At 43.6% G+C, this 27,542-nt stretch overlaps 2 protein-coding genes across 9 annotated transcripts in view; one reads left to right on the forward strand and one right to left on the reverse strand.

Moving 5' to 3' along the window:
- The window catches only part of ITSN2 (intersectin 2), an 80,459-nt gene extending 62,199 nt beyond the window's left edge, over positions 1-18,260 (forward strand). For 5 of the 8 annotated variants that reach the window (XM_030944384.1, XM_030944380.1, XM_030944381.1 and 2 more), the window contains 11 exons: positions 9,732-9,853; positions 10,712-10,818; positions 11,376-11,559; positions 12,130-12,228; positions 12,380-12,547; positions 13,404-13,616; positions 14,330-14,451; positions 14,977-15,059; positions 15,205-15,288; positions 15,581-15,754; positions 16,800-16,957. In XM_030944384.1, coding sequence (XP_030800244.1) covers positions 9,732-9,853; positions 10,712-10,818; positions 11,376-11,559; positions 12,130-12,228; positions 12,380-12,547; positions 13,404-13,616; positions 14,330-14,451; positions 14,977-15,059; positions 15,205-15,288; positions 15,581-15,754; positions 16,800-16,957 — 1,514 coding nt within the window. Of the gene's footprint in view, positions 1-1,841; positions 5,431-9,731; positions 9,854-10,711; positions 10,819-11,375; positions 11,560-12,129; positions 12,229-12,379; positions 12,548-13,403; positions 13,617-14,329; positions 14,452-14,976; positions 15,060-15,204; positions 15,289-15,580; positions 15,755-16,799 lie in introns of those variants that run through there. The other 3 variants (XM_030944379.1, XM_030944386.1, XM_030944387.1) reach the window with 2 other exon arrangements.
- FAM228B (family with sequence similarity 228 member B) overlaps positions 1-27,542 on the reverse strand; it is a 35,364-nt gene extending 7,822 nt beyond the window's left edge. The window contains exons 1-7 of the mRNA XM_030944388.1: positions 27,374-27,542; positions 24,221-24,325; positions 22,198-22,269; positions 21,341-21,538; positions 19,286-19,363; positions 18,819-18,909; positions 10,831-10,981 (exon numbers count right to left, since the gene is read on the reverse strand). Of these exons, the coding sequence (XP_030800248.1) occupies positions 18,883-18,909; positions 19,286-19,363; positions 21,341-21,538; positions 22,198-22,269; positions 24,221-24,313 (468 nt within the window). The 5' untranslated portion in view covers positions 24,314-24,325; positions 27,374-27,542 and the 3' untranslated portion in view covers positions 10,831-10,981; positions 18,819-18,882. The remainder of the gene's footprint in view (positions 1-10,830; positions 10,982-18,818; positions 18,910-19,285; positions 19,364-21,340; positions 21,539-22,197; positions 22,270-24,220; positions 24,326-27,373) is intronic.

Consider the following 27,542-nt stretch of genomic DNA (forward strand, 5'->3'; position numbering starts at 1 on the left):
TCACAGTTCTTCCCAGTGCCCTGGTCTGGAGATAATTTTATTTTGGCCAGTCTTTATCTGCTTTGCGCTTGGAAACTTGTTCTCTTATTATTTGTTGGCTTTTTCAATGAGGTGCCTTTTCAAGTTTGTCATCCATGGAACCAGTTTGAACTGTGTCATTTTGTTTTCTTTAGCTGAGATTTTGTCCCCTCAGGTAAATCATAACCATTAAATGTCACGAGTCAGGTCTTTGCTGTGTTACCAGGATCTGACAAGGACACATCTACCAGGTTCTCTTCTTATTCCTCCCAAGGGATGTTTAAGGTGAGGTAGGCAGCAGGAGAGAAGTGTAAGGAGGGAAGACAGCTGCTCCAGCTGTGTCTGCATACTTGGTTGCTCAATGTCTTCTGGTATTAGAGATCAGTTCATCCCTCAGAGATGTTCTTGCTCAGGGCTGGACAGCTCAGCCAGGTGCACACACCTGTGCTCCATGTGCAGAGAGGCTTCTGGTTCATCCCGAGGTGTCTCATCCCATGAGACTCTCAGAGCTGAATGTTGTGCCAGTTCTTTCTGCTTTAATCTATGTGTAGTGACTGTTTCCTGTTCACTCTTTCTGCTTTCCATAGCCCACACTGCTGCAGCTCCTCACACATCAGAGTTGCTCCTTCAGGTGCTCAGCCTGAGCTCCAGCTTGTTGTCTAGAGCCACCTCATTTTTGTCTTCCCCAAACCTTACTTGTGGATGTGACATGTTGGAGACATGAGGCAAGTCCTGCAACAAGGATCTGCATTTCCAGAAGTTGATTTCCATGCACAAAAGATCTTCAGTAATTCCTGTTCACACTGTCAGGTGGATGAAGCTGACTCACTTTCAGGGGTGTTCATAGTGAAAAAATGGCTTCTGAACCGATGTGCTCGTGGCTGGTGCATTTCTGTGTCTGTATGGACAGCACACTTGGAAGTTCTCTAGTTCTTGCCAAGTAACTTCTCTTTGTGGAGTAACAGTTCATGGTGCAGTGGCTTTGAGGTGTTGCCTGTTGCAGTTCCACATTGATATTTTAATACATGAGGATTAATTATTTATTCTGATTTTACTCAACAGCTCCAGAATTCTACCACTTATAGCAAAGATCAAATATGAAATCAGTCCCTTACTTCATAGTGGCATAATGACTCTGTATTTGTATTTGGTGAATGTCAGTCAGGCTTGATAACACTTCCAGGTTCTAATCCTGGGGTCTGGAATAGTCTCTGGATTGCCCACAAGGTGTGTCCCTCTTCAGACCATGTAGCCCTTGGAGTCTGAGGGGTGTGGTACCTCTTGTTCCATGGACACATAAGACTAGAGGCAAGGTTTTAATTTCTTTCAGGCTCAAACAGAATTGAACAGATTAATTTGTATGTGCTGATGTGAATAAATTCCAATGAGATTTTTCATTACAGGTTTACTTTTTATCTGATTTTCTAATGTCCAGTAGAAGTTTCTCAAGAGAGATTCTGGTTTTGTTGAAATCTCAGGGAATTCTGACATTGCCTTTAAAAAACCCTTAGGGCTTGACCTTGTGTTGAAGTCTACATGACAGAAGTTTTCCTTAGGAAGAAACTTTTTGTTCAAATGAATGAGCTGCAGGGGTTTTCAGAGTCAGACATGGCTGGTCATAAGTACTTAAATTTGTGTGTTTATAAATATGAAACTGCAAGGGTGGAAGCTTATGATGTCTGTTTTCAGAAAGTTGAATGTTCATCATTCCTTTCTGACCTTTTTGGTGTTGTTCTGTCTTTGTCCGTAGAATTCATATGTTTCACTCTTCAAATTTATGTTCATTTTATCCTTCTTTTTTTTTTTGTTTGTTTTTTTTTTAGGACCCAATGTTGTCTTCCAGTGTGAAAGCACCTCAGAGACCCACTATCCAAGTTTGACTAGCGTGGAGGCAGGGTGGCCAGCCCTGCTCACGTGTCTGACACAATCCTTTTGCTTCGTTTGAATGTTAGATCCAACCAAGAAATTAGGTTTTCGTGCGTTTTCTTCTAATCTGCAGTTTCAGTGGATTTGTAAAAGCAGAAAGGATAGTGGGTCTTTGTGTGGCTTTCACTGCTGTTCATTCTTGTTTCCTTTAGTATTTCCTTTGGGATTGATAATCATAGTCATTAGCATGCATATCAAGTATTGTTTGCATGGTGGGATTGCAGACACACAAAGACCCACTATTTGCACAGTTTATCTGAGCTGTTTGGAATGGGCACTTGTGTTCTTTTAATGTTGTTATGTACATATTTTGCAGAATTAAAATGTTCATTGATTATTGTTCTAATGGACTTGATTTAATCTCTTACATAATGAGCTTTTAAAATTGGGGGCCTTCATGGCTCATCCAGATACAAACCCTACCTGTGTGCTGCTGATAGTCACTGTGATTACAAACACGCTACAGGATCTAAGGGTTAGATTTGGTGCACTCCATCCAGCCTTTTCACACCCTTTTTAATGGGGAAAAGGACTATTAGGTGTAGTGTGGAGGATATTTTAATGGTTTTTCTTCCTTCACAGTAGTACTATGGCAGGAATTCAGGTTGTTTTGGCTCAATCCATTCTATCCCTAAACAGCCTCCTTCCTCTAAATTCTGATCATTCATATTTGCTTTCAGTTTTGGCAGATATGCTTAGTTGCTGCAGTAAGTACTTGCACAGCCTCTGTGTGACCAGGCCCTTCCCCTGCCTCTTCTTTTCATTAAATAGTTCATGGTACTGAATTGTTTGTCTCTGGCTGTGGTCTGCAGTGACATTTAAAGTACTGTTTGAAAGCTGCTGCTCTTCCTCCTGGTAAACAGAGCAGCAGCCTAATGCAGAGGTAACCTCACTGAGGAGGTGTTGCCAGGAGAGAGACACTAAGAGAACCTGGAGTGAGGGCAGAGCATTTGGGTTTAGGATGGAGCTGTGCTCCTCAGCCCACAGTCCTGGCCTGTTGGAAATGCAGTGCAGTATGAGCTGCCCTTGTCTTATTGTAATGTTTGGAGGGAAGGAGGAACTTGTAACCTTGATTCCCCTTTAAATAAAAGGATTAATTTGATTCTAGACTACTTCTCTGATTAAATAGTTCTGTGCTCTTGTAACAACAAGAGAGATCTCTAGACACAGTATTTAATTTAGTTGGTTTCCTGAACTTGGTTATGAAACAGCAAAGGTCACTTATGCAATCAGAAATGTTTACAAAACAAACTGTTTGTTTACTATATAGACATATATATATAGAGATGAATGTTGTGAAGGTACTATCAGGAAAAGGTTAATCCAATTGCAGAGATTTAAAAGCCTTTCTCCAAAATCCAACATTATGTATTTATATCCTTGATCAAATAATGTATATGTGCCCTTTAGTTCAGAGATGTATCTTCTGTGCAATATGGACTACGCAATGTGCCTACAGAAAACTACAAATGGGTTTTTATTCTGGATGTATTTTGTCTGAACCAGTATTTTGTTATAGAATGAGATCATGTTGTAGGCAAATAATGTGCTAGATAATCCTTTGAGTATTTCAGATTACTTGATTTCCTTCTGAAAGTACATTTTAAGTGTTTCTACTAGAATACACTACTCACCCAGAATTGCCTTCTCTGAATTCTGTCTTGGAAATCCTGTTTAATACAGGCTGAAATGTGTTGTGCTGCACCAGTGGCATTGAGCAGTCATGTACTGTACTCTAAGAATTAGGTGATCTTCTAAATTATGTAATTTCTAAAAGGCAAAAAGGCACTGTTCATCTGTGGGAATTGAGCCACACTGACAATCAATGTTCAGTCAGTTTTCCTTGAATACTATTTTACTACTAATTGTCTTTGAAATATTAAAAACAACTTCCTATCCTCACTGAGGTATTTGAGGAATTTTCCAAAAACAAAGTGGCATTCTACTAATTTTAATTTTTTTTTTAACTGATACATTTGGAGATTACAGTACGGTTGGCAAAGTTTCACACAGGTAGCCCTGTGTTGTTGTGTAGGTATGAGCACTGATAATTATTGAAACCTCTGCCTCAAAGTCTGAACCGAAAAGTATTGAAGTGAAGCATTTTGTGCTTTCACAGCTATCTTTTCATGTTTCAGGATCACCTGAATATGCTCTAAATTCTCTTAAGTGTAATAATAAATATAATAATAAAAATACACCCTAATAATGCTGATTGAGAAGGGACATAGTCCCTGCCTTCAGTATTCCTCTGTATTGCAAAAGTCTGCCTAGCACAGCTCCAGCACAGTTGCCTGAGAGCTTTGCTCTCCTGCACAGTGGTGCAGAAAGAATTGGATACACACATCAGATCATGCAAAGGAAAGACTATGCCAAGGATGTATTTACAGCAAGATTATTTTAAAATAATATTCTTTGGAAGTTGCATTTAAATCAGACTTTACTTTTAAAAATGCTACTTTTTCTCTGGTTGTGTGCAATCCACCCCTTTGTTGATAAAAGACCATAGAGTTGAGTTCAGCTGGTCATCCCAGCCAGTCAAGTAAAATCACCCTTATCTGGGTGAAAAAAGTTGGCTGTGGAGCTAAGGGCAAGGTGGAAAACAGAGTCCTTTGCTGAACTCATGGTTCCCAGGCAAGAGCTGAGAGTCTAAATGTTGCTGAGAGCCACACAAGGTTACTGAAGCCAACATGGAAACCAAAATATGCTGTTTGCTGTTGCCTGCAGTGTGGTACTTGCTGAATGTTATTTCCTGTGGGCCAGCAGAGAATAGGGGCCCTGGTGTCACAGGGGTTGAGAACCAAACAGTGCTGTAAATGCACAAGAACAGGTACCAAAATGCTGCTTCTGTAACTGTCTGGTTTGCATAATGGACTAACAAGCTACAGAAGCCTGGCTTGACACAAGCTTAGTTCCTGATCCAGAGCTGGATCCGTGCAGGAAGGCCTTGTGCCACCCCTGGGACCAGAGGCAGGGCTGGGTGTGTGAGGAGCCCATGGTGCTGAGGGCTGGGAGCACCCAAAGTTCTGTCTCCACATGCTTGATGGTGCAGTCAGGAGCAGAAGGCACAAAACTCCATCAGAGAATTGCACACTAATACCTGAAACTTCTCCCTCTGGTCACTGAACATTTCTGCCATCCCAGAGCTTTGTCAGATTGTATCCCTGTGTGATTCTCCTGGGCAGGGTTGGAACGCCTGTAAATAAGTCTGCTGGTAGGAATGCCAACACTCCTTGGCCTGCAGCAGGAGCTGCTGCAGGGTTGTGCTACTTCAGTGTAATGACCCCATAAAACTGCTGTGTTCTGGTGTGTGCTGCCTTAAAACCCCTCCTTGTCCTTCCCAAGCTTGAGTGTCACTGTGGGATGGTTGTTGAGACATGCAAATGCAGGCTGTGCTTAGCATGAGGCAATTGTTCACCTTCGGATTTGAACAAAGTTGTAAGATAACTATGCAAATGTATTTTATTAAAGGGACACGTAAAAGGATCTAGTTTGTCTGTTGTGATTTTTTTGTCCATTTGGGGAGGATATTTTTTCCCAGCTGAATAGCTTGGAATGAGCATTGTGTCAACTGTGATGGAGTGACTTGATTTTGTTTTTTACGTCTTGAAAATTGATTCATAAATTTCCTCTGTTGTAGCACAGTATACTGTGTTTACTGATTAGGGGAGATTGGCTAAAAGTTTTTATTATTTCTCCCAGGGCCTGATGGAAACTGCCTTTTCCACAGTAGCAGATTTCTTGTGTTCATTCCTCTCACGGGTTTCAGAGGCTGCTGGTGGCTGCAGGACTGACAGGAGTGTGTTGGCCTTGTGTGTGGCTGCAGAGCTTGCACCTGGCTGTGCTGGTGTCCCCTGATGCCATCAGCTGCTCTCTGGCTATCCTGAAGAGACTGTGCCAATGCCAGCACGTGGTCCTTAAGGGGACTCCTGGCCATTCTATGGCAGGCTGGAAAAAGACCCCCAACCTTTACCTGCTTTTCCCAGCCATGTCAGCTGGCTTCAGAGTCAAACAAACAATTAAACAAATAAACAACACCTTCAAAAAAAATCCAACCCTAAACAAACCAAGATATTTTCTTTTAAAAAGTAGTTTCTATAGAAGCATTAAAGCTGGAAAAGACCTTTAAAATCATCAAATCCAGTCATGAATGCAGCACCAATAAACTGCATCCTAAAGTGCCATATCAATATGGTTTTTAATACTTCCAGGGATGATGGCTCCACCACTTCTTTGGGTAGTTTTATAACCCCTTCCATGAAGAAATTTTTCCTAATATCAAATCTAAACCTCTTCTCTATGCCTAAATAGTCTTCATTGGTCACCCAGAGCAGTTAGTGCCTCTGGTGTAGCTGCATCCTTTCAGATGAGTGCCTGAGCTCCTCTTGGAGGCTTGAGATGTCTTTTCAGAGCAGTCACTTCTAATGGCTGTTTTCCCCTGCCCATTTAGTGGGGATGTCTGTTGGAAAGATAGTGATATATGGTATTTATCTGTCTTTCACTGGAGGATTTCCTTTCTTCAGAAACTGTCTCTCTTCCCCCTGAGTGGGCTCAAACCAAAAAAGTCAGTAATTGGGAAGGTTTTCTCCCCCAGCCCCCCATGTTTTTCAGGGCTTTGAATCTCCTGCAGAAGAGAGCATCTTTTCACTGTGAAACTCACTAGTTTTTCATGCAGGAGTAGTTATGTTAGTAGGAAAAAATGCTCCTTGTTCAGGTATATTTGGAAAGTATAATTTTAAACACAACTTCAGAGACTGTGATTTCCTGTTTATAAACTCTCCAGGTTGCTTTACCCTGGCAGCTGCTTCCTCAGTTCAGGGAGCATGATTTAGCCCAGAGGGCACCACAGTCAGTGTGGGCAACTCTCTGTTGCTGTGCCCTGAGTTTCCAAGGTTCCAGACACCCCCTGCTTGCTCTGGTGAATGTTCTGGACAGGGAGCTGGGCAGGCTGGCTGAAAGCCTGGCACTGCCTGCTCTTGGTGGGAGAGGCAGGCTGGCTTCCCCTCCAGGGAGCAGGTATCCCTCTTGGTCAGCAGAGCAGGTGAGGAGCTGCAATTCCTTGCTGCAGACACTCCCAGAAATCCCACTGCTCTTCCTGAGCCGCCTGGGGAGCTTGGGATGAAGCTTCATCAGAGGGGAGCCAAGCCAAGAGCTTTCTGCTGCCAAACAAGGCAGTTTCACTGCTTCCATGCACATTCCTGGCTGTTAAACCAGCAGAAAATTGCTTTCTTTTACTCCCCTTGGGATTTGCTTGCTGCCAGTAGGAAATCAGATAAGTACCAGAATTGATGTAATGAAAGGAGGGAACAGCAATGTGGGAGGAGACGAGGCGGAAATGTAGCTCCACTCTTTCAGCATCAGTGAGACCATGGGTTGCTGTGGCCACTTAGGAAAAACATTGGCAAATGTGCTTGTTAGGCTGGTTTATTCTTCTTTTATTTTTTGTTTTTCCCTTCAGACTCAAATGCCTGTCTAAAATCAAATGTGGGGATTGCATAATGTGTTTTTATGCCAGTATCATCAGACCTATCAAAATTAGGAGTGTTTTCACAAGTAAACACTAGTCTTTAAATAAAATTATATGAAATTCTAAATATAAAGTTGCATTCATCCCAGAAGCTGACAGTCCAAACACAAGGTTAGCACAGGAGCTAGTTAAAGTAACTGAATTTTTGCATCTGATAACAAATTCATAAACCAAATCTATTTTAAAGCATAAAAAGGGCCCAGTTCTCTCCCAGGCTTGGCCCCAACTTTCAGTGGTCAGCATGAGACAGAGTCAAATCCCAGCATGTGGGTTGTTCCAGCAGGTGGGACAAGCCAACAGGAGCTTCAGTCCATCCCTGCTTCTGTCACAGAAGTGCACCTTGCAGTAGGAAAGGGAGCCACTGGCCAAAGCTGAGACTTCCAAATCTGAACAACTAATGCCTGGTTACTGTGCAAGCCCTTGGATTGTCCTGAAATTTCATGTCTTAGTAACCAGGTGGGCTTAACCTCAGTCCTGTACAGAGTGAAGAGAGACATAAGAATCCAGAAGTAGAATATTGGCCACAGACTGTCTCAATGGACTAAGACATCAGACTTTGCAGGAATCACTTTTATCTGTAACTTCACTCTTTTTCTCATCTAATTTTGCCCTGATTGTAGCTTTGGGGATAACTTAGGCCAGAAGGAGTATTCTGTGTGATCAAAAGAGCTGCAATCCCTCATCTCTTCTTAAAAAGTGGTATTCTTTCAAACCTTGTCAGAAAGCTTAAGATCTGTATCCTCCTTAGGGTGCAGAACTGAAAAGTCCTGGTTTTCAATCTAGCTGTTGTCTTTGCTGCTGTTTTACTTCTTTGTGTTGTTCAAAGGGTTTCCTTGTTATGGTGTCCTAAAATTTCATTTGGCAAGTTTCTCTTCTGCTGACAGTTGCTCTTTCAGAGCACCTTGATGCTGATGTCGCTGGAAGCTCAGGAGCCTGTGAGGTTCCCATTAGGCCACTGTCACATCAAGTTCAGCCTAATGTTTAGTGTTTCTTGGTTTTTTCCCCTCAAATTTATTACTAACTCATCTTCCCATGAGCAGATCTATACCTTGGCAGTGAATAGTCACATCCATGTGTGCCAGGAGTGTCAGGGTGCCAAGGGAGACGCAGCCCTTCCTGCTGTAGGTCATTGTGCCTTTCACAACTCCTGTGAACCTTCATGAAGTATTGTTCCTCTAGAACTGCTGGATCAAAGTGAGTCCCTGCGATGTCCTTCCTGCTGTCCTGCCAAACCAACAGTTCACCTGGTATTGCAGTCTGATGCCATCACACCCAGGGATAGATGGATGTTCTCAAACATTGTAATTGTTCCTTCTTTTTCCTTTTCCCCCACCCTGCTGCTTTGCAATATTCTGCTGTGTGATGGCTGACAGAGGGATCAGATTGACTTTCTGTGCTCTCCTTTACCCAGCTAAACACATTCAGCACTCTGGTTTTACCAGTTTTTGGTTTGGTTTTGGTTCAAAGTTTGAACACTTGTCTTGTTTACTAACATCCAGTAGAGATAGAGTCGTGTGAAGCTGCAGGATTTGCATGTTCTGACAGAAACTTAGGGTTTGTGTCATTGACTGTCAGTGTGTTCCTGTGCATGATTTTGATTCTTCATCCTTGATGCATGAAAATAATTCAATATATTTCCAGCTCATTTTGAAAAAAAAAGTTGTGCAGCTGTGAGTTACACAACTACAATGCTGTTACACAACTACAATGTTGTGTTACAGCTTTACAAATTTGCTGTGGTGGTTTGTATCATAAACTAATAAGTAAGGCAGAGAACTTCAGAAATGGGGTGAGGATTAAAAGTGCAATGTCTTAAGTCAGGACCAGCCACATTTTCTATGACTTCATCTCACAAAAGACAACTTAGAATCGTTAAGGTTGGAAAAGACATTTAAGATCATCAAATCCAAAAAGACATTGCTCAAGGTAAGAGAAAATCACAGTTTCAAATCAGTGTAGCAGAAGAGATGAGAAAAGTCATGAGACAAATGGAGTAGCAAGAAGTCAGGAACTTTTATTCTGCATCACAGTGCAAGGGGTGTTCAAAGAAGTAAAAAGGTGATAGACTGAAAAGTGACACAAAGAAGGGAGAGGGTCGATTGCTACATCACTTGATTTTGAAACCCGCTGCTGCTGCAGAGAGGGTTTACCAGTGCCTGTAGAGTCTGAGCCATAGACTGCTGAATGCTGGTGCAATTTTGTTAATTTATCAGATTTAATGCCTTGACTGGGATCTGAACTCCTGACTTACTTCCTGCAGGGTGTGCTGATCTCCAGAGCCTTGACACCATGCAGCCCATGGAAAGGAAAAGGCAGGGCTACATTCACGAGCTCATTCAGACGGAAGAAAGGTACATGGACGACCTGCAGCTCGTCGTAGAGGTGAGATGTCTTGGATGGGAAAGTGCATTTGGAAAAAGAGCACCTCTATACTGAGTAATAACAATGAAAGAATTCTTGTGAATTGTGAGATGATGGAGGAGGAAGGGTGTGTGGGCACCTCCCTTTCCAGTGAATGATATGTGGTGGCTCACCAGGCAAAGGCACCACTTTGTGAAACCCATCAGCTTACAAAGACCTTCCTGTTTTCCAAATCCTCTTAGGTGTTTGGGCTCAGTAAAAAGATGATGGGCTGGGGCGAGGTGTCGAGCAGTGCTGCACAGAGCTGTAGAAGCACCATAAAAGCTTTTCATGTGCCTTCTCCCCAGTCTTATTTCTGGAAGCAAGACTACCTCCCTCAGCAGGGCAGGGACAGGCCAGCATTAAGTGCTCTTGGGTCCAACTTGACCTCTCTGTACAGAACAATGGTGTGGTGAAGTGTGGTAGATGTTAAATAGTCGAGTCACAGGGGGGCTCTGCTCCCCAGAGATGAGGCGCTGAGGGCCCCTGAGAACAGCTGTGGTTCTGCACACAGGGTGACCCTGAGTGCTCTGGGTCAGGGGAGAGGAGCAGTGCCTGAGTGTAATTTGTGCAGTGACTGACCCTGAAATCACAGGAATGCTCTTCTGCTGAGCTCCAGCCTGCAGGTCCCAGTGCTTGTCCTTGCTTTGCAAGTGCTGGTGCCAGTGTCAGAATGGGGTCACACACTCAGGGGAAACAGCTGTCACAAGTGCTAGTAAGAAATTGCTGTCAACTGCTGAGAAATTAGACACTGAGCATTCAGAAAAAGTCACTGCTGGGCTAAGCAAGAGGCTGAGCTGTTTCTATTCTCTGAAGAATTGCTCATTTTTTTGGCTACAGGTTTTCCAAAAACCAATGGCTGATTCAGGCTGTCTCACAGAAGGAGAAATGGGGCTGATCTTTGTTAACTGGAAGGAACTCATCATGTCAAATACAAAGTTACTGAAGTGAGTACTTACCTGCAGCTTTATATTTCCCTTTTCATTATTCTGTCATTTTTTCCTCAGGAAGTTCACTGGGTTTACAGTCAATATTCTGTCTTTGCTGATTATTTCCTGTGGATGCTTGCATTCAGAACAGCTGAATACAGTCAGACTGCTTCAAAAGGAGCTATAATAAGAGAGAGGGAGAAATCAACAGCAAGAACAGATGAACATTTGTTGTAATATTTAGAAAAAGACCCTACACAAAAGTAGGGAGCCTTTCTTCCCAGTTTTCTGCAAAGCAACCTTTTATTCTCTAAAAATAATGTTTAGAAAGATACAGTGGCTAGTAATTCACTGAATGGGATGCTGGTTGAATGCAGAGATTGATGCTGATTGTCCCAGAAACCTGTGTTGTGTCAGGGTGACTTCCTAGGGTTTCAGGCAGGACCCCGGCACTTCCTGGAAATGCCTGTGCTGTGTAAGGAAATTCACCTGCCAGGTTTGTGTCCTTTCAGAGGTGGATCTGTAAGGTTGTGACTTGGCAGCAGAGTTGGATGTTGATCTCTTTCCTTCTGCAGAGCCCTGCGGGTGCGTAAGAAAACAGGAGGCGAGAAGATGCCGGTGCAGATGATCGGGGACATCCTGGCAGCAGAGCTGTCCCACATGCAGGCCTACATCCGCTTCTGCAGCTGCCAGCTCAACGGAGCGGCCCTGCTGCAGCAGAAAACTGACGAAGATGCTGATTTCAAAGACTACTTAAAGGTATCTGATTCAGTGGCTTTTGTGCCCTCTCCTTTCCTCAATGACAGGAGCCCATCTAAACAGCATCGGTCACATCAAAATAAGCCAGAAGAGTAAAATCCTGCAGAAATAGCTAAGAGGCTTCCAAGGTGTATTTACATGGGAACCCTGCCTAACACTGTGTGTGCTCTTTATTTATAACACTGTCTTTCTCTCTAGCTAATTTACTTAGGCCATAAAAGGAAAATTACCAGAACAGTTGACATCAGGCATTTGTTTCTTTCATTGCTTTGCTCTTTTTCAACCTGAGTGGAGCCTGTGGTGTTAAAATAAAAGCTGGAACAGTTTTGAATGTAAGGATTCTGCATGAGCAATGACCCTGTGATTTATGCTGGCATAGCATCTGGGTGCAATGACACTGCTAGCTTTCCTGTTTGTTCTAGATACAAGTAGTGTCTGCTTACTGAAAAAAATCTAAGATCTCTTGGAATGCCTGGAAAAATGAATTTGCTCAGAGAATTTTCAGTATTCAGTGCCAGTGACGCAGCTGTTTTCTGATGACTAATGCAATGTCTCTGGGTTGCACCACAGAAACTTGCCCTGGACCCTCGCTGCAAAGGAATGCCCCTCTCCAGCTTCCTCCTGAAACCCATGCAAAGGATAACGCGCTACCCCCTGCTCATAAAGAGTGTGAGTACTCCAATGAGGTTTTGTAGGTGAACGCTTTGAGTTTGATCTCTGTAGCAAAAGCCAAGATAAAGGCTTGTCCCTTTATGGAGATTTCTCTGACAGGCTTACCTCTGTTTTTATTGTGCTTTCTCCCCTCTTTGACCCGCACCAGATTCTAGAGAACACTGCAGAGAACCACCCGGATCACAGTAGCCTCCGGCTCGCCCTGGAGCGCGCGGAGGAGTTGTGCTCCCAGGTGAACGAGGGCGTGCGTGAGAAGGAGAACTCGGACAGGCTGGAATGGATCCAGGCCCACGTCCAGTGTGAAGGCCTTGCTGAGGTACCTGCACTGATGCCCTGCAGGGCTGCGGCTTTTCAGAGTCATTTCAGCAAGGCTGGGGAGGGAATGGGAGTCCTTGCTAACATCCCTTATTGGAACATGATCCACTGCTGAGCTCTAGGCAGGGAAGCTTTTATTGAATTCTGCTCACAGCCATAACGTGATGAACCATTGTTTTTGCATGGCTGTAGTGGCAGAGAAATCTTGATTTATCAGCTTAAAAACAGGTGCCATTTCGACCATTAAACGGACAGAAATAACTCTTCTCTCTGAAGTCCTGATCATGCTGCCACTGGGCCAAGTCAGGTGTAACTATGGAGGGTTTCATTTAGCGTGTGTTTCCCAGGGTTTTACTTCAAGCAGGCAGGGAAGAGCAGCCCTCAGTGCCAGATCCTCATGGATATGTGGTGTTCAGGCTCCTGTACCTTTCAGGACAGCCTTCAAACTGAGGTGTGTGTGACAGTTGTCCACTGCATAAGGAACCAGGGCTTGACAGACCCAGAAGGTCTGTCCTGTTCCATCACCTAATCACCTGTAAGAGGTGACCCGACTGCAGCCTGTGCAGCCTCTATTTAAACACAGCTTCTGGACAACACAGAAGGCACAATGCACTAAATGCCTCCATCTGGTCATCTCTCTGTGTGTTTTTGGTAAAGCTTAAATCTCCTCTGAGGTGGGAGTTGTGCTGTGGCCATGGCTGATCACAGAACAGTTCCCTTCTCTTCATTTAGAATGGAATTCATTAAAGAAAAGAGAAGAGCGTTTTCAGCAGCTTCGTCGATCTCCACAGTGAAGAGGAGCAGGAGCTGATGTCTGCACACACTTGCTGCTCCTAATGGGTTTTGTCTCTTCCCAGCAACCCGTGTTCAACTCCCTCACAAACTGCTTGGGACCACGGAAGCTCCTGCACAGTGGGAAGCTGTACAAGGCCAAGAGCAGCAAGGAGCTGTATGGATTCCTTTTCAATGACTTCCTGCTGCTCACCTACATGGTTAAGCAGTTTGTGTCTTCTGGATCCGATAAACTGTTCAGCCCTAAATCCAACTCCCAGTTCAAAATGTACAAAATGGTGAGTGACTCAAGGTGCTCCAAGTGTTGGTACAGTGGGTCCTGGCCTCTGATGAGTAATGCTGCTCTCCCACTGGGATTAGCTGTGTGGCCCCTTTTACTGTCACAAGGGCATGTTCTGGCAAACTTGCACAAATGACGTTGGCTTAGTACCCAGAAAAGGACAGACTTCTGCATCTTGGTTTAACTAACACTTCCATCTACTTTGGGGGAAAGTGGCATCATGCCTGAACAGCTGAGTGGGATGTTCAGAAGCAGGAGCCTTGACTTCAGTTTGCACAGGTTCCTAGATCCACAAGAAAATTCCTGTCTTTCAGAAAACAGTAGAAGATGCAAAATTTTAGTCTCTGTGCCCATACAATGTGTGTTCTCAAGATTCTGATACTGGAGACATAAGCTTAAGTATCAGGGCTGCTTTCCCTCAGAGAACCTGAGATATTCCTGGATTTCTGAGCTCCACACTGCAGCTCTGCTTGCACACTCCTTCCCCTTTCACAAAGCTCTTTGCCTAGGAAAGCAGAATGGGGTGAATTGCCAGAGAAATTTTTCTCTCAGCCCTTTCTTGCATCCTTTACATGGTGATCTCATTGTTTGTACTGTGTCCTAAGACTTTTATTTTCCCTACAGTAAAACAGTGTATTTAAACATGCATATAGAGTTTCTGCCTATTGTCACAGAGTGATGCTACCACAGCGATATTTGCTTTTCTTTCAGCCGGTTTTCCTTAATGAAGTCCTCGTGAAGTTGCCCACAGACCCTTCAAGTGATGAGCCAGTTTTCCACATATCACACATTGACAGAGTTTACACACTTAAAACTGACAACATTAACGAGCGGTGAGTAGTGCAAATGCAAATCTGAGCTTAAACTTGTTCACTGATGCTGCAGGCTGTGTTTCCAGTGAGCTGACACAGGGAGTCTGAGCTCAGGAACAGAACTGTCTCTTGGTCAGGAAATAAACTCACTTGACTCTCATTTGAATGAGAAGTCTGCTCTGATTTTGCTCTGGTTCTGCAGCAGCTCTTGCAGTGGCATCCAGCCACATCTGCTCCTTGATGTTTCAATTGTATTGAAGAACAGTTTAGGGCTGCAAAATCCAGCATCCCATAGGACTCGTCCCCAGTCCTGAGCAGTCTTTAATGTGACACAACAGTCTTTAATAAAATAGCAGCTCCATGTCCATTTATTGAGGCTGATTTGGAATGTGGCATAAGATTAAGTCAAATAACTCCATCACCTTAGTCCATGAACTGACTTGATTTGTGATGGCTCTAAAATTTAGAGGGGGGAGAGTGGGGCAGAGTCACTGAAGAGTTTGCTGCCTGCGGGATGACCCTGACTGTAGGGATTGCTCTCTGCAGGACTGCCTGGGTCCAGAAAATCAAAGCGGCATCAGAGCAATACATTGAAACAGAAAAGAGGAAACGTGAAAAGGCTTATCAAGGTACCCACCAAGTTCTGCATTTCCCTCTATCCACCTGGATCCAGGGGCAGGCCATTTCCTGGAGGATGCCAGTGTCTCCTTCAGATCTACTGCCAGTTCTTACAGTTCCAACCAATCTGTTTATATCTGACCTCTTTGTTCCCAGCTCGTTCACAGAAAACCTCAGGAATAGGACGCTTGATGGTGCAAGTGATTGAAGCAACTGAACTAAAGGCCTGTAAGCCCAATGGTAAGTGAGGGAAACAGTCTCAGAGCAGTTTTATTCCTGTAACATTTGGAAAGGCTTGCTGAGAGGAGTTGGTCATTTGGGAATCACTGTGATTTGTCTACAGTTTCTATATGAAATAGTCATTCTTTGGTTTTAGAGGACAGAGTGAAGAACCAGCTCTGTGCTGCTTTGGGATATAGGACTGCCTGATCCACATCATCTGGCAGCAGCATTGGTGTGTGTCCAGGCAGGCTTCAGATGGAGGGGGAGGTTCTGCTCTGCAGAGGGGTTTCACTCCCTGTTCTGTGTTTAGGGAAGAGCAACCCATACTGTGAGATCAGCATGGGCTCACAGAGCTACACTACCAGGACCCTGCAGGACACCCTGAACCCCAAGTGGAACTTCAACTGCCAGTTCTTCATCAAGGATCTGTATCAGGATGTCCTGTGTATCACCATGTTTGACAGGGATCAGTTCTCACCTGATGGTAAGTGTGAGGATTTAGGCCTGTAGGTCTGACTGCTGCCTGAGAAGTGTTGGGTAAAAACAATGCCTCAGTACTCAGGAGGTTCAACAGCCTTCCAGAGCCAGTAACTCCAGGAAGTCAGATCTGATCCCAGTCTGGCTTCTGTATCAGACACACAATTATTTTCTTGTCAGACTGAGGAGACAGCCAAGTTGAGAGCAGAAGCTCTACTCACAATAGGTGCTCAAAAATAAGTTCCTGGGTTATATTTTCACAGCAACAGCTTGATCAGCTTTGTTGTTGCTTGGAAACTGAGCACGTTTTTAGCAGTCAGTTGCTTCTCATATTCTCTGAAAGGTTAAGTGCTTTTTCAGGGCTCTGACACACAGTCAATTATTGCAAATTTGCAGGGAACTGCCTTGACCTGAGATGCCTTGTGTGTAACCATAGCTCAGTCTTTTCTCCTGTGAGTTAATGTGAGTCTGGCTGGATAGCTGAGTCTTGTTTTTCAATCCATGGTGAACCTTTTAATGCACACACACACAAAGATTTTATGTAAGAAATAGTCACACAGAAAGTTTATGATTTCTGAGTAGGACTGTAAACCTACTAGTAGAGGTAATTGTTAAAAATCATTCTAGTAAAAAGCATGCTATATAGGCATAATTAAAAGTTGGCTGAGCCAAAACAGCTGATTTTTTTACTGTCTTTGAGCACCTCAGCTTGTTTTGTAAACAAGTTCCATCACCTAACTCTGACCAGCCAGCTCTGAAACTGAAGAACACTTGAAATTGTGCTTCTGAAAGGGTATTTTCTAAGAGTATTTTTAAAGCCCATAGCTCAAACCGTGACATCCTAATTCCATAGCATTGTTCTCTTCTAAAAATACCCCTTTTTGTCACTGCTGGCTGGTTTACACAGGGCTGGGGTCCATCCAACTGGAAACCTGCGAGCAGTGCTCTGGAACAGAGCATGTTCCCCACAGCATTGCATTAACCTGCCTCACTCTGATTTTCTGTGGTCAATATCTTTGCCTAATGAAATTTCTAATTCATTTGCCCAACAGATTTTTTGGGTCGCACTGAAGTTCCAGTAGCAAAAATCAGAACAGAACAAGAGAGCAAAGGCCCCACAACTAAACACTTACTGCTGCATGAGGTTCCAACAGGAGAAGTGTGGGTGCGCTTTGACCTGCAGCTCTTTGATCAGAAAACACTCCTCTAAGAACACTTTTTTTAATTTATGAAGGACAACTGAAGCTAACAGCCTGAACATCTTTTGGTAGAAGATTCCTTGTCCTATGCTGGTTATTAAGCAAGAATTCCTGCTGCTTCTGTATTTCCTCTTAGTTCCTGGTTGTGCTTAGTTCCTTGCAGTGTTCCCAGTTGTTGTTGATCTATGCAAACACAAATGTTACTGTAAATACAGTACTATAGCTCAGTGCCTTTTTATTAGTTTGGAATAACTTGGGTTTGGATGCCAATGTTTGCATTTTCAGGGCCATAAAAAGTATTATGTAGAAATGTGGCACCAAGCTGTTTGTATATTTTACCACTTAGTCTGACAGACAGACTGAGGAATGGTTTAAGCTCAGCACTAGAATCATTCCATTTGAAATCTTAAAAGTGATATCCACTGGAATTTTCCCATCTCAGGATGATCGTTTTAACAGTTAAATGCTGAAGAAGCCTTAGCACTGGAGAAGTCTCCAATATATTGTATATTCTTTTAAGAATCAAGCATAGTTCTTTACTTGACTTTAGTTCTGCACTGGAATCAGTAACTGCTACTTGATTTTTCTTTCTGCTTCAGTTTGATTTATCGTTCTCTGCTGAGACAATGTGGTTGTGAAGAATAGATAGAAAAAAATATTTTAAATACTGTGACCCACAACAATGTGGCAAAATACTCTTCAGCTCTTCGGATTTTTTCCTAAGTATAAGTTATTTGTGTACATTTCCTTGGTCTTGCAGACCTCCATGTGAACCTTGAAGCTTTGACATTGCCAACATGTATATAGAGAGTAAAATATAAGTTTATTAATTTGTCTACAGATGTTTATTGATGCATAGTGATTTTAAAAAAGTATATTTTATTGTACAGGGGAATGTGAAATAATGAGAAAAACTTATAGGATTTGTTCAAGGAAAGTTTATCACAAGTTTAAAAGGTTTGTTCTGGGGAGCTGTCACCCCAATATAAACTGTAACATGAACTGGTTGAAATGAAAGCAAAAACTTTCTCTTGGCATCAAATCAGGGATGGTTTAAAAAAAAAAAGTTTGTTTATAAATATCTGTTACATTGTAACCATTCTATTTCCTCCTTTAAACTGTGTGTTGCAGAAGCACAGCACACAGTTCTGTGCAGCCTGCGCCCTTGTTTTCCACGGGTGCAGAAATTCCTCCTGAACTCTGGCAGTTTCCCACCCAGTTGCCATCTGTGCACCTTCCTATTACTGAGTCAACCTCTGTTACATTTAACAGTTTTCTGTGGTTCAGTATTTCTAATCCTAAATAAAACTCAACTTTGGCAACTCTTGAGAGATTGTGTCTGTACAATGGGAGTTTGGAGGACAGAGAATTCTGCTTCCAGGCTCTGAGCCCAGAGCTGCTGGTCAGCCACAGCAGTAGGGAGATGGGACTGCACTGGCACAAGAGAGGGCCAGGTTTGAGGGCACTGGCAGCAGCTGCTGGTCAGCACCAGCTCTGCAGAAAGCAACAGATGTTTTGTACACCACTTCCCATCTCTCCCCTGCTTATTTCCTGCCTTCTCAAAACACCCACGATGTATATTAAAAGTTTGATTTACTGCTTGGACACTGTCTCCAGGAGAGAACACCAGCACTATCTTTACGGAGCTCAGCCCAAGTTAAACCTCCTAAAAGAGCAGGTTTTGGCTTGTAGAGCATTGAACTGGATCTGGGAAGAAGAGGAGCAGCATCTCGACATTTCTTTGGCTGCTGGGTAACAACATTTCAGAACTACATGTTTAAGACAATAAGTTTATTGCAGTTTGCCCAAAGACCTGCCTGGCCTGTTCTCACTTGCTTTGGCTGCGCATGTAACCTAGTGTGTAAAGGGTACCTTTGGTAGCTGTGCTTGCTGCTGTGGTCAACTGGAGCACAGGTGACATCATTGGCTCTCTCTGTCATTGTGCTGGTTGATGAATTCCATCCTTTTAAGAGAAGGAAAAACTGTTGCCATGCTTCTGTAAAGATCAGCTGAGCTGTCAGATTATTTCCTTCTACACAGCACACACTGAGCTTGCCTGGGAACTCTCCAACCTTCCTTAGACAGGACACCCCCCTGTGCTGCCACAATGGATTTGAAATGAGGAAAACAAACCTCCCCCTGCCATTGCTACTGTGCCTCAAAAACTGGGCTTAGATCCAGACTGTGTTCCTGGTGAAAACCATGTTCAAACACTCTGGGGCTTAAATGCAGTAGGAGTGAGTTAGTAAAACTAGAACACATTCCCCTAGAGCAGCACATCAGTAACGTGCTCTGTTAACCTCCTGCTGGTCAAAGTGGGACTCCAAACCTGCTCACACCTTCCAGCAGTCTGTGCACGTCTTCTGGAAGAATGGATCATACTCTGATGGGTCATAATCATCCAAAAACACATAGCCCTGTGGGAGAAGCAAGTACTGGGTCAGGTCTCAGAAGCTGTTGGTGGTTACAACAGTGAGAGCAGGCAGCCTGGGTGGGACAGAGCCAGGCACAGCATAACACAGCACCAGAGGTGGTTGAAATCTCTGAATTCTGTGGAAAAAGAATTCCCAATTTGCGTACACTGCACCTCAGAAAGAAAGTGACTGAACTGTAACAGGAAAAATTCCTCCATTCATTTTAATTTATCACAGGCATAAATATATAACCAATGATTTCATGAAGCTAACCTTAACTAGGACAGTCAAGACAATGGAATTTTTTTTTTTGGAAAATGTTTTTCCAGAGAAGGAAGCCCTGAGATTGGCTCTGTTTGTCAGAGCATGGTGCTAATAACACCAAGGTTGTGAGTTTGATCCCACTCACTTAAGAGTTGGACATGATGATCCTTCTGGATCCCTTCCAATTCAAAATATTCTCTGATACCAGCAAGACAGATATTAAAAAGAAAAGAAGAAACAGGAGTGAGTGACCCCTCACTAGCCACAACCTTAGGCAGGTCACTGGTCTGGAAGATACCAGCTCCACATCTGGGTTCATGAGCTGGCTTTTCCATCTATACATTGGAATAAAGACTTGAACCCACACCTCATGGTCCAGGCCACAGCACCATCTCATCAACAATGCTGCCACAAGTGGAGGAGAAGGCTGATAGCAGGGAAAGGAGCAAAAGAAAATGAGCAAAAAGAAGGGAGGGAAGGGAATCCAGAATTAACCACATTAACTAACCCACACAAGTGTCTCAAGTTCTGCAAAATTTATCATATGTTGCCACAGTTAACACAAACTTATGCAAAGAAAGTGTCCTGTAAATATGAAGGGCCTCAGCCTGCTTTTCAGACATGCTGGTGACAGACCTGGCACCACAGAGCAAGGAGAAAAGGTAGAAGCTGATCACTGATGCTGCTGCTCCCCTTCAGGCAGAAGGACACATCCCAGTACATCAGCCATTGCTTCTGGAGGGCACCCAGCGAACTCCTGACCTGGCACAGCAGCTTGCAAGATGGACTGATGCAGACCCAGATATTGCAGTACACCCAACACAGCCTAAATCCAGGACTTCAGCAGTAGAACTGGTTCAGTTCTTTCTCATTCCATGCAGTTTAAATGCATGGGTCTGTCACATCAGGCCTTTGAAAAAGATAGTTTGGTCTCTTTAAAACAACACAGCTCCCATGGTATTTTTATTTCTGGATAAGGAGAATGTTTACTTGTTTACAGTCTCACAACTCCACTGTGCAGTGGTTTCCACTGACAACAACTGCCTGCTCTCATAAAGTATTATTTTTGTGGCAGATTACATAACTGCTTTTTTTTTCTCTTTTTTTTCATTCCTGAGATGCAGAAAGTTTACTTGCGGGATCTAATATTCAAAGGTGGTGTCAAATTAAGAGCAAAACGAAGAAAACAAACAAGTATTTTCTACAGTGACTGCAATTTGCTATTTTTGTGAATACTGAAACACACGGAACTACAAAATCCATGAGTTGGGTCCATTACCTGCATGCAGGCTTAACAAAATTGTTTGTATCTCCCTGTTCCCATATTTTTTCTTTTATGAAGCTTGATCAGTAGACTTGAGAGTGCAGCCCATACCCTGCTCACTCAGCCTTTGGTTTGAGCTGACAGAGCTCAAGGTTTTCCCACTAAATGGTCCAGCCCACAGAAGCAAACACAGCTCAGTAGGGTGTTTTGTCTCACCATATTCAGACCCCAGCACGTGTTCACTGCAAGCAATGCTGCTGTTCATAGCTGCTGGTGAACACACACAGCTGTAACATCACCACTACAGAAGTCCTTGGGAAAAGTAAATTATAGGCAAGGTATAACTGAACTACAGGTTACTCAGACAGAAAATAACAGCTAAACCCCTGAACTTGTCCACAGCCCTCTGTATACAATCCCCTCCATGACAGAAATGTGTTTCTCATTGATACCTTCTTTGTACAGTAGTTTAAATATTGAGAGAATTGTTCTTGTCTCCTTTTCCACACTTCTTTCTCTGACTGGCAGTCCATTTTGTTCTTCATTTTTTGCATAAGTGGCTCTGAAACATTCTCAAGATATTTTTTGTACAGAAGCTCTGTCTTTCTCAGATCTAGGAAATCATTGTGCTTCAAATATCTGTCCAGCTCCTTAAGTAAGAAATGGAAAATAAAAACCTTATAAACTATTGATCAATAAGATTCCACATGTAAAGGTTTGCAGCTTGGCTGACCTGACTGCTCACTGCTCCAAGTCATCTATTTTCCAGCCCTTCCTTCTGCTCCTCCCTCTCTCCACTTCTCACCACTTATTTCCAAGCTTGCCCTTTAAAGAGCTCTGGCATTCAGACCCTTAATTTTTGAAGCTGTGGTGCAAAATTGGCAGAAAATGACTCACTTTTTCCCATCAGGTTATTGAGCAGAAATCACTGCAGAGCAGGGGGCTGCAAGCACCAGACTGTGCAAGACAGGCAGCAGAAAGACCTTTCCTGCAGCACTGGCAACCTGCTGGATCAGATCAGATCAGAGCAGCCCTCCTTTCCTTTGCTCACAGCACCACTGTCACAAATTACCACACCCACAGAACAAATATTAGTGCAAACAGGCAGTTATGTCACCTGGGATTCACATTCAGGGTAACTACTTCAGTCCTATCCAGAGTGGACTGAAAAGATTAGACGCTCATAACTCTAAAATAGTTTTTCAAGAATACAGGCAATTAACATTTTCTCATGAATCACTGTTTAGGAACTAAAAATACTGACATGCAGGAAAGCACATAGCAAATGAGAAAAAAGCACACTTCTTACCCTCACAAAATTTTCTCCCTCCAAGATGCACTGAGCGGAAGCAATGATGTCTCGGCTTTGATCAGGTGCTGCCTAACAAAACATAAGAAAAGTCCGCATGAGGTGAAAGCAGGACTTAAAGCAGGAGTTAGATTTACTTTTGAATTCAAAATAATTACCAGTGTCATGATTAAAGGCACACTATACCACAACCCAGCTGGCAAATCCTTGCAAGATTTGCTCTGAACAGTTAGTTGGGTTAAGTAGCAACAGAAGAGCATTGGAAGAGCTGGAAGGAGAACTGAAATGTACATGCCCAGACCTCCATGGCTGCTCCTCACCATGACCACACCACCTCCTCCTTGCCATTGTTTCTCACCTGTGCCAAACATGTGGCTCTTTAACTCCTGCACTCCAGACAAGGAGTTCAGGCAATGCAGACCAAATCTATCATTCGGGGATAGAATGCATTTTATGCATAGAATGGAATATTGGCCTGCTACTCCCTGTGGTTAATATTGATTTTTAATTCCAATTGATGGTGTAGTTTTCAGTCATGTCTGCCTTGGCCCTGCTGACCAGCTCCACACTCCTGAAGGTTTATTACACTAAGATGAGCAGGACATCACACATCAGAGCAAGCAAGGAAGAGACAAGAAGTATTAAAGATTCCACCAAAAACAAATGAGAAAGAGGAAATCTAAATTTCTGGCATGTTTCAAGACCCTTACATCCTACTATTTGAAACAACTGATATGTTGTATTATGCCTGATTAATTTACTTGACCTAGTCACAGATCCTTTCTAAAGTCAGCAGTAAAAAGACATGGCCACCACTCCAGCTAAGAACCATCACTCGTGAACAGACGAGCTTTCCTTCAGGATGATACACATGTGAAGGAGTTGGGTGTCCTTTGACTGAAGGAATGAAGTTCCTTCTCCCTGAAAAAGGGCAGGTCCAGGGGCAGCCTCATCACAGTGCTACTTACAGGGTGGCTGCAAAGAGGATAGAGGCGCTCACTTCACCAGAAGCCACAGCAAGAAGACAAGGGATAAGAGGTACAAGTTGCACTGGCAGAGGTGTCATCTTAATGTAAGAAATAAATTTTTACAGTGAGATCAATCTTTCACTGAACAACCTTCCCAGGGATGTGGTGCAGTCCCCATCCCTGAAGGTTCTCAAGATGCAATTGGACAGGGAGCTGGATACCCTCATCTGGTGTCTCTTTCCCATGAAAGGCTGGGCCAGACAATCTTCCAAGGTCCCTTCCAGCCTGGGCTGTTCTATAAGTGATTCTAACTAGGCACAAGCTTGTTTCAGGTTTTATGAGAAACTTTTCCACACACCAAATGCAAGTTTAATTTAATAAAGCTGGCTCAAAAGGATGCAAGAGCTCAATAAAACCCATTGAATCTGTTGCTATTTTTAGAATTCTTTGTTCTCCTTCTCCATAACAAACATCTCTCAGATTTTACTGAACTTTGGAAATAACAATATTTCATTCTTCCCTTCATAACTTCTATTTAATTCCTCCACTCACACCTTCACACAACAGAAGCCCTTCCTTATGTGATAGCCAATCTGTGGCAATATTTTCCTTCCCAAAATGTCTGCTGAAATCAAAATTATTGGCTGCGCCACTCTGCTGGTGCTGAGGAGAACCTCTGGATAAATGTAAAGAAAGGAAAAGGTCTGCATAAAAAGACAACCTGCTTTACAAAGATCAGGTTCTCATCCGGGTTCCACAACCAAGGCACAAACTGGGATGGAATGGTAAGAATTAATACAGCTGCAACAGCCATTTCTGAGTGCGCTGTGGAGGGACAGACTGAAACACAAAGCTCCTGCTCAGGGCTCACAGATGAGTTCAGGCAGGGGTGGAAGCACAGCCAGACCAGAAAACACTGTCAGGATTTCAGTGGGATTGGATGGCCAGTTCCAACACCGGACCCAGTTATGCACCTGGGCTCCCAGTTACAGATACTGCTCTCTGTGCTGCTCACAGTAGAACCTGCAGCTGAAGGAATGCTGGGGGTCACTCACCTTCCAAGGCTCTTGCTGCTTGGGTTTTCTCACAGGTTTCCCATTTGCAAATCTTTGTAGCCAGGAACCTTTTGAGTAATTCACACTACCCATGGCTGGATTAGTCTAGGAAAAACAATAAAACTGTCAAAACCCATAAAAACTACTTTATTAACAGCAAAATCTAAATTTTCTTAAAATTCCTACTGATCAGTGAAACAGATTTCTAAAGGATTTCTAACTGCTGGTACCTGCAGCATTTTCCTGTCACAGTAAGTAAAACACAGAGATTAAGTACCAGGTTTACAATCAGTCTCTGGTGGAACTATCTGTTCTCATCTACACACACCATTCTGTTTCAAAGAACAGTCACTGACAAATTATTTGAAAATGCCTGTCAGCTTTGGAAACATTTCAGAGTTATCAAATTTCACCTCCAGACTATTACTTCTTTCCTTTGTGCCTTTTTCAATCAGATAAAATCCCTTTCAGGTAACTGCCACATCCCACTATGGATACATTTTATTGGTTTTTAAAGTTAGTTCTACCTGACGAAGCTTATGCTGAAGTGCTAACTCAGCTCCAGTCAGAAAATTCCATCTTCTCTCTTGTATGTGCATCAGGATATGTGGATTGATTTATAACAGAGACAGTGCAACCACAGAGGCAAAATGCCCTTTACAGGAACCTCCATTTAAACCCCTATTTCTCTCAGATTCACTGGAGACACACTGCTTCCAGGAAACAATAGACCCACAACATTACTTAGAACAAAAGAAAAGCTTATTTCTGCAGAGATACTGACCCCAAGTCTTCAGACAGAGCTTTCAGTTATTAAAAAAATAAAATTAAAAAATCTGATGTTCAATTATTTTTTCAGTACCAAGTTATAAGAATCTGCAAAGACTCTTGGGTATTCATGGAACATAACTTTTTTTTGGTAGAAGACAACACTTAAGAGTTTATTCTGTCCAATCCAGCACTTTAGTGACAATATCTGACTCCCAGCTTACCTCTCAGGAGTGCAGATTCAAATTTCTTACCATCAATTCAAGGTAAAGTCTGAAAACTACATCTATATTTGTTTCATTTTATATTCCCTGCTCTTGTACACTGACAAAAACATCTGCTGGGATATTCCTGCAACCTCACAGCAATGTTTTCCTGTCTTTTCTGACTGAAAGAGTCAGAAATCACAAGAGAGCATCTGTTGGATGGGAGTTCAGGAAGTTACCTGCTCCTGTTGCCTTTATCCCAAACTAGAAATGAAACTTGAGATAATTTTAGTAAGGAGGTAATATAAAAGGGGATCTTTATTTGAAGGCCTTCAGAGGCAGTTATGGAAAGATGTCCACACAAACCCCTCCCAGGGGTGAGTACATTTTTATAGGTTTTAGGAAATTAGCATAATTGATAAAAAGCACCAATTAGGAGGACAAGCGGTGATGCAATTCCCCCCGAGGTGAAGCCCCTTCTCCGGAGCCCCCCCTTCAGCACTAGCTGTACTTTGTCCATGAAAATGTATCCCAAAGAGCTGTTCTCAGCCTTGCTTCCCAGGAAGAACCAAGACAGGACAGGGGCCTTGTACCTCTCAGGGCTTGGAGCTCTGGAATTTGTTTTCTCTTTCTGCTTAGGGAAAGGCTGTGGAAAAGTCCTGGGAAAACTAGCTACTAATACAATAGGTGACAGAGTAACAAATATATGTGTGAAGAATACAGAGAACACATAAAAGAAAAAAAAAGGCAAAACCCAAATGACATCAGTCTCACTGCCAGCTAGAAGAAAAGCAAACCTCCCAGAACCAATTTCTCATACAAAATTAACAGGCAAACAAACAGCAAGGACTGAAGAGATTTGGGTATGGATGTGCCATAGATTTGGCATTAGAAAAACCCAACACATCTTCCTACGAGTAATATATCCTCCCTACTTGCACAGGTGCCACAGGCTCCTGTCATGCCACCATTTACAGATTTCCTCCAACTCCAAGCAGTCCATCCACCTCACAAAGACAGACTGAGCACAAAGCAGAGGAGGTGCTTGACCTCCTCAGAGAATTGGGATCCCAGGGCAGATAAAACAGAGCAAACACAGAGAATGTGCCTCTGCAGCAATCTGCCTTCAGGAACCCACAAGTGGAAAAGACTCTAGCTGTAGATTTCCCCCCACCACCAATCTTCATAATTCAAGCATCTACTGAATCTTAATCCTTTCTTTTTCTGCTTTTTTGGACTCTTGCTGGGAGATGCCATCCTCCTCTCTGCAAAGGCAGGGCTCACTGATATGAGACAGCAGCTGTTTTGCAGATCTTGAAACTACAGATTTAATCACATGCTTAGACAGAAATAGAGTAAAGGATTTCCAGAATCTGAGTGGATAAAACAAGCATTTAGTCAATCTAGCAGTTGCAGTCTGCAGATGCCAAATCCCACGAGCAGGCTGGCTGTCCTGTATCAGGACATTTGTTTAACTGTGCCAGATCCCGGGAAGTGTCCAAGGCCAGGTGGGATGGGGCTTGGAGCAACCTGGTGTAGGGGAAGGTGTCCCTGCCCATGGCAGGGAGTTAGAACTGGATGATCTTTAAGGTGCCTTCCAATCCAAACCATTCTGTAACGACTGAACCTGAGAATACCGTAAAAATCCTTGCAAGATAAACATGCATCCTTCCGTTCTGTCACAGTGCAGCTCTGTACCAGTAAATTTTAAAGGCAGGTTTCTCTTCTTTCCTCAGTAAGACAAGGTTCTTCCCCAAACACCCATCTGCTAAAATTTACACCCTCTGTGCCCAAACACGAGGCTTTGCAGCAGCTTTGAGGAAACGCATTTTAATCACTCTGTGACAAATAAAGCGCCCTCACATATGCCTCAGTCCTCTCAAAACCCCGTTCAGCCACGTGTCACCGCACGGATGTCACCGTGCACAAGCACAGCCGGCTGCCTGTGCTGGTGCCTTGGTCCCCCCGCATCGCCTCAGGGGCAGAGAACGGTGAGAGAACGAGTCTGCAGAGCAAGCAGGGCAGCTCGGCGAACAGAGCCTTTTACACAGAGAATGCTGAGCTAACAGGTTACGCGTGCATGCCCGGAGGGGCCGGGCCGGGCCCCGCACTTCAGAGGCAGCAATGAGATAAAAGGCGGACGAAAGGGAAAGGCTGAGACTCTCCGGGCACGGCTCACCCTGCCCGGTGCTGAGGCAGGTCCCGCAGGCCCCAGGGAAGAGAAGGAGGCCAGCAAAGATCCACATGTACCACCCCCGTGCCGGGGTCCCTCACTGGAGCGGTGAACACAGCCCCATGAGGCCGCACGGGCGGCGGCACCGGGCTGCAATCGAGGCCAAACCCGCCCG

The sequence above is a fragment of the Camarhynchus parvulus genome, chromosome 3 (assembly GCF_901933205.1).
Source record: "Camarhynchus parvulus chromosome 3, STF_HiC, whole genome shotgun sequence".
Lineage (NCBI taxonomy): Eukaryota > Metazoa > Chordata > Aves > Passeriformes > Thraupidae > Camarhynchus > Camarhynchus parvulus.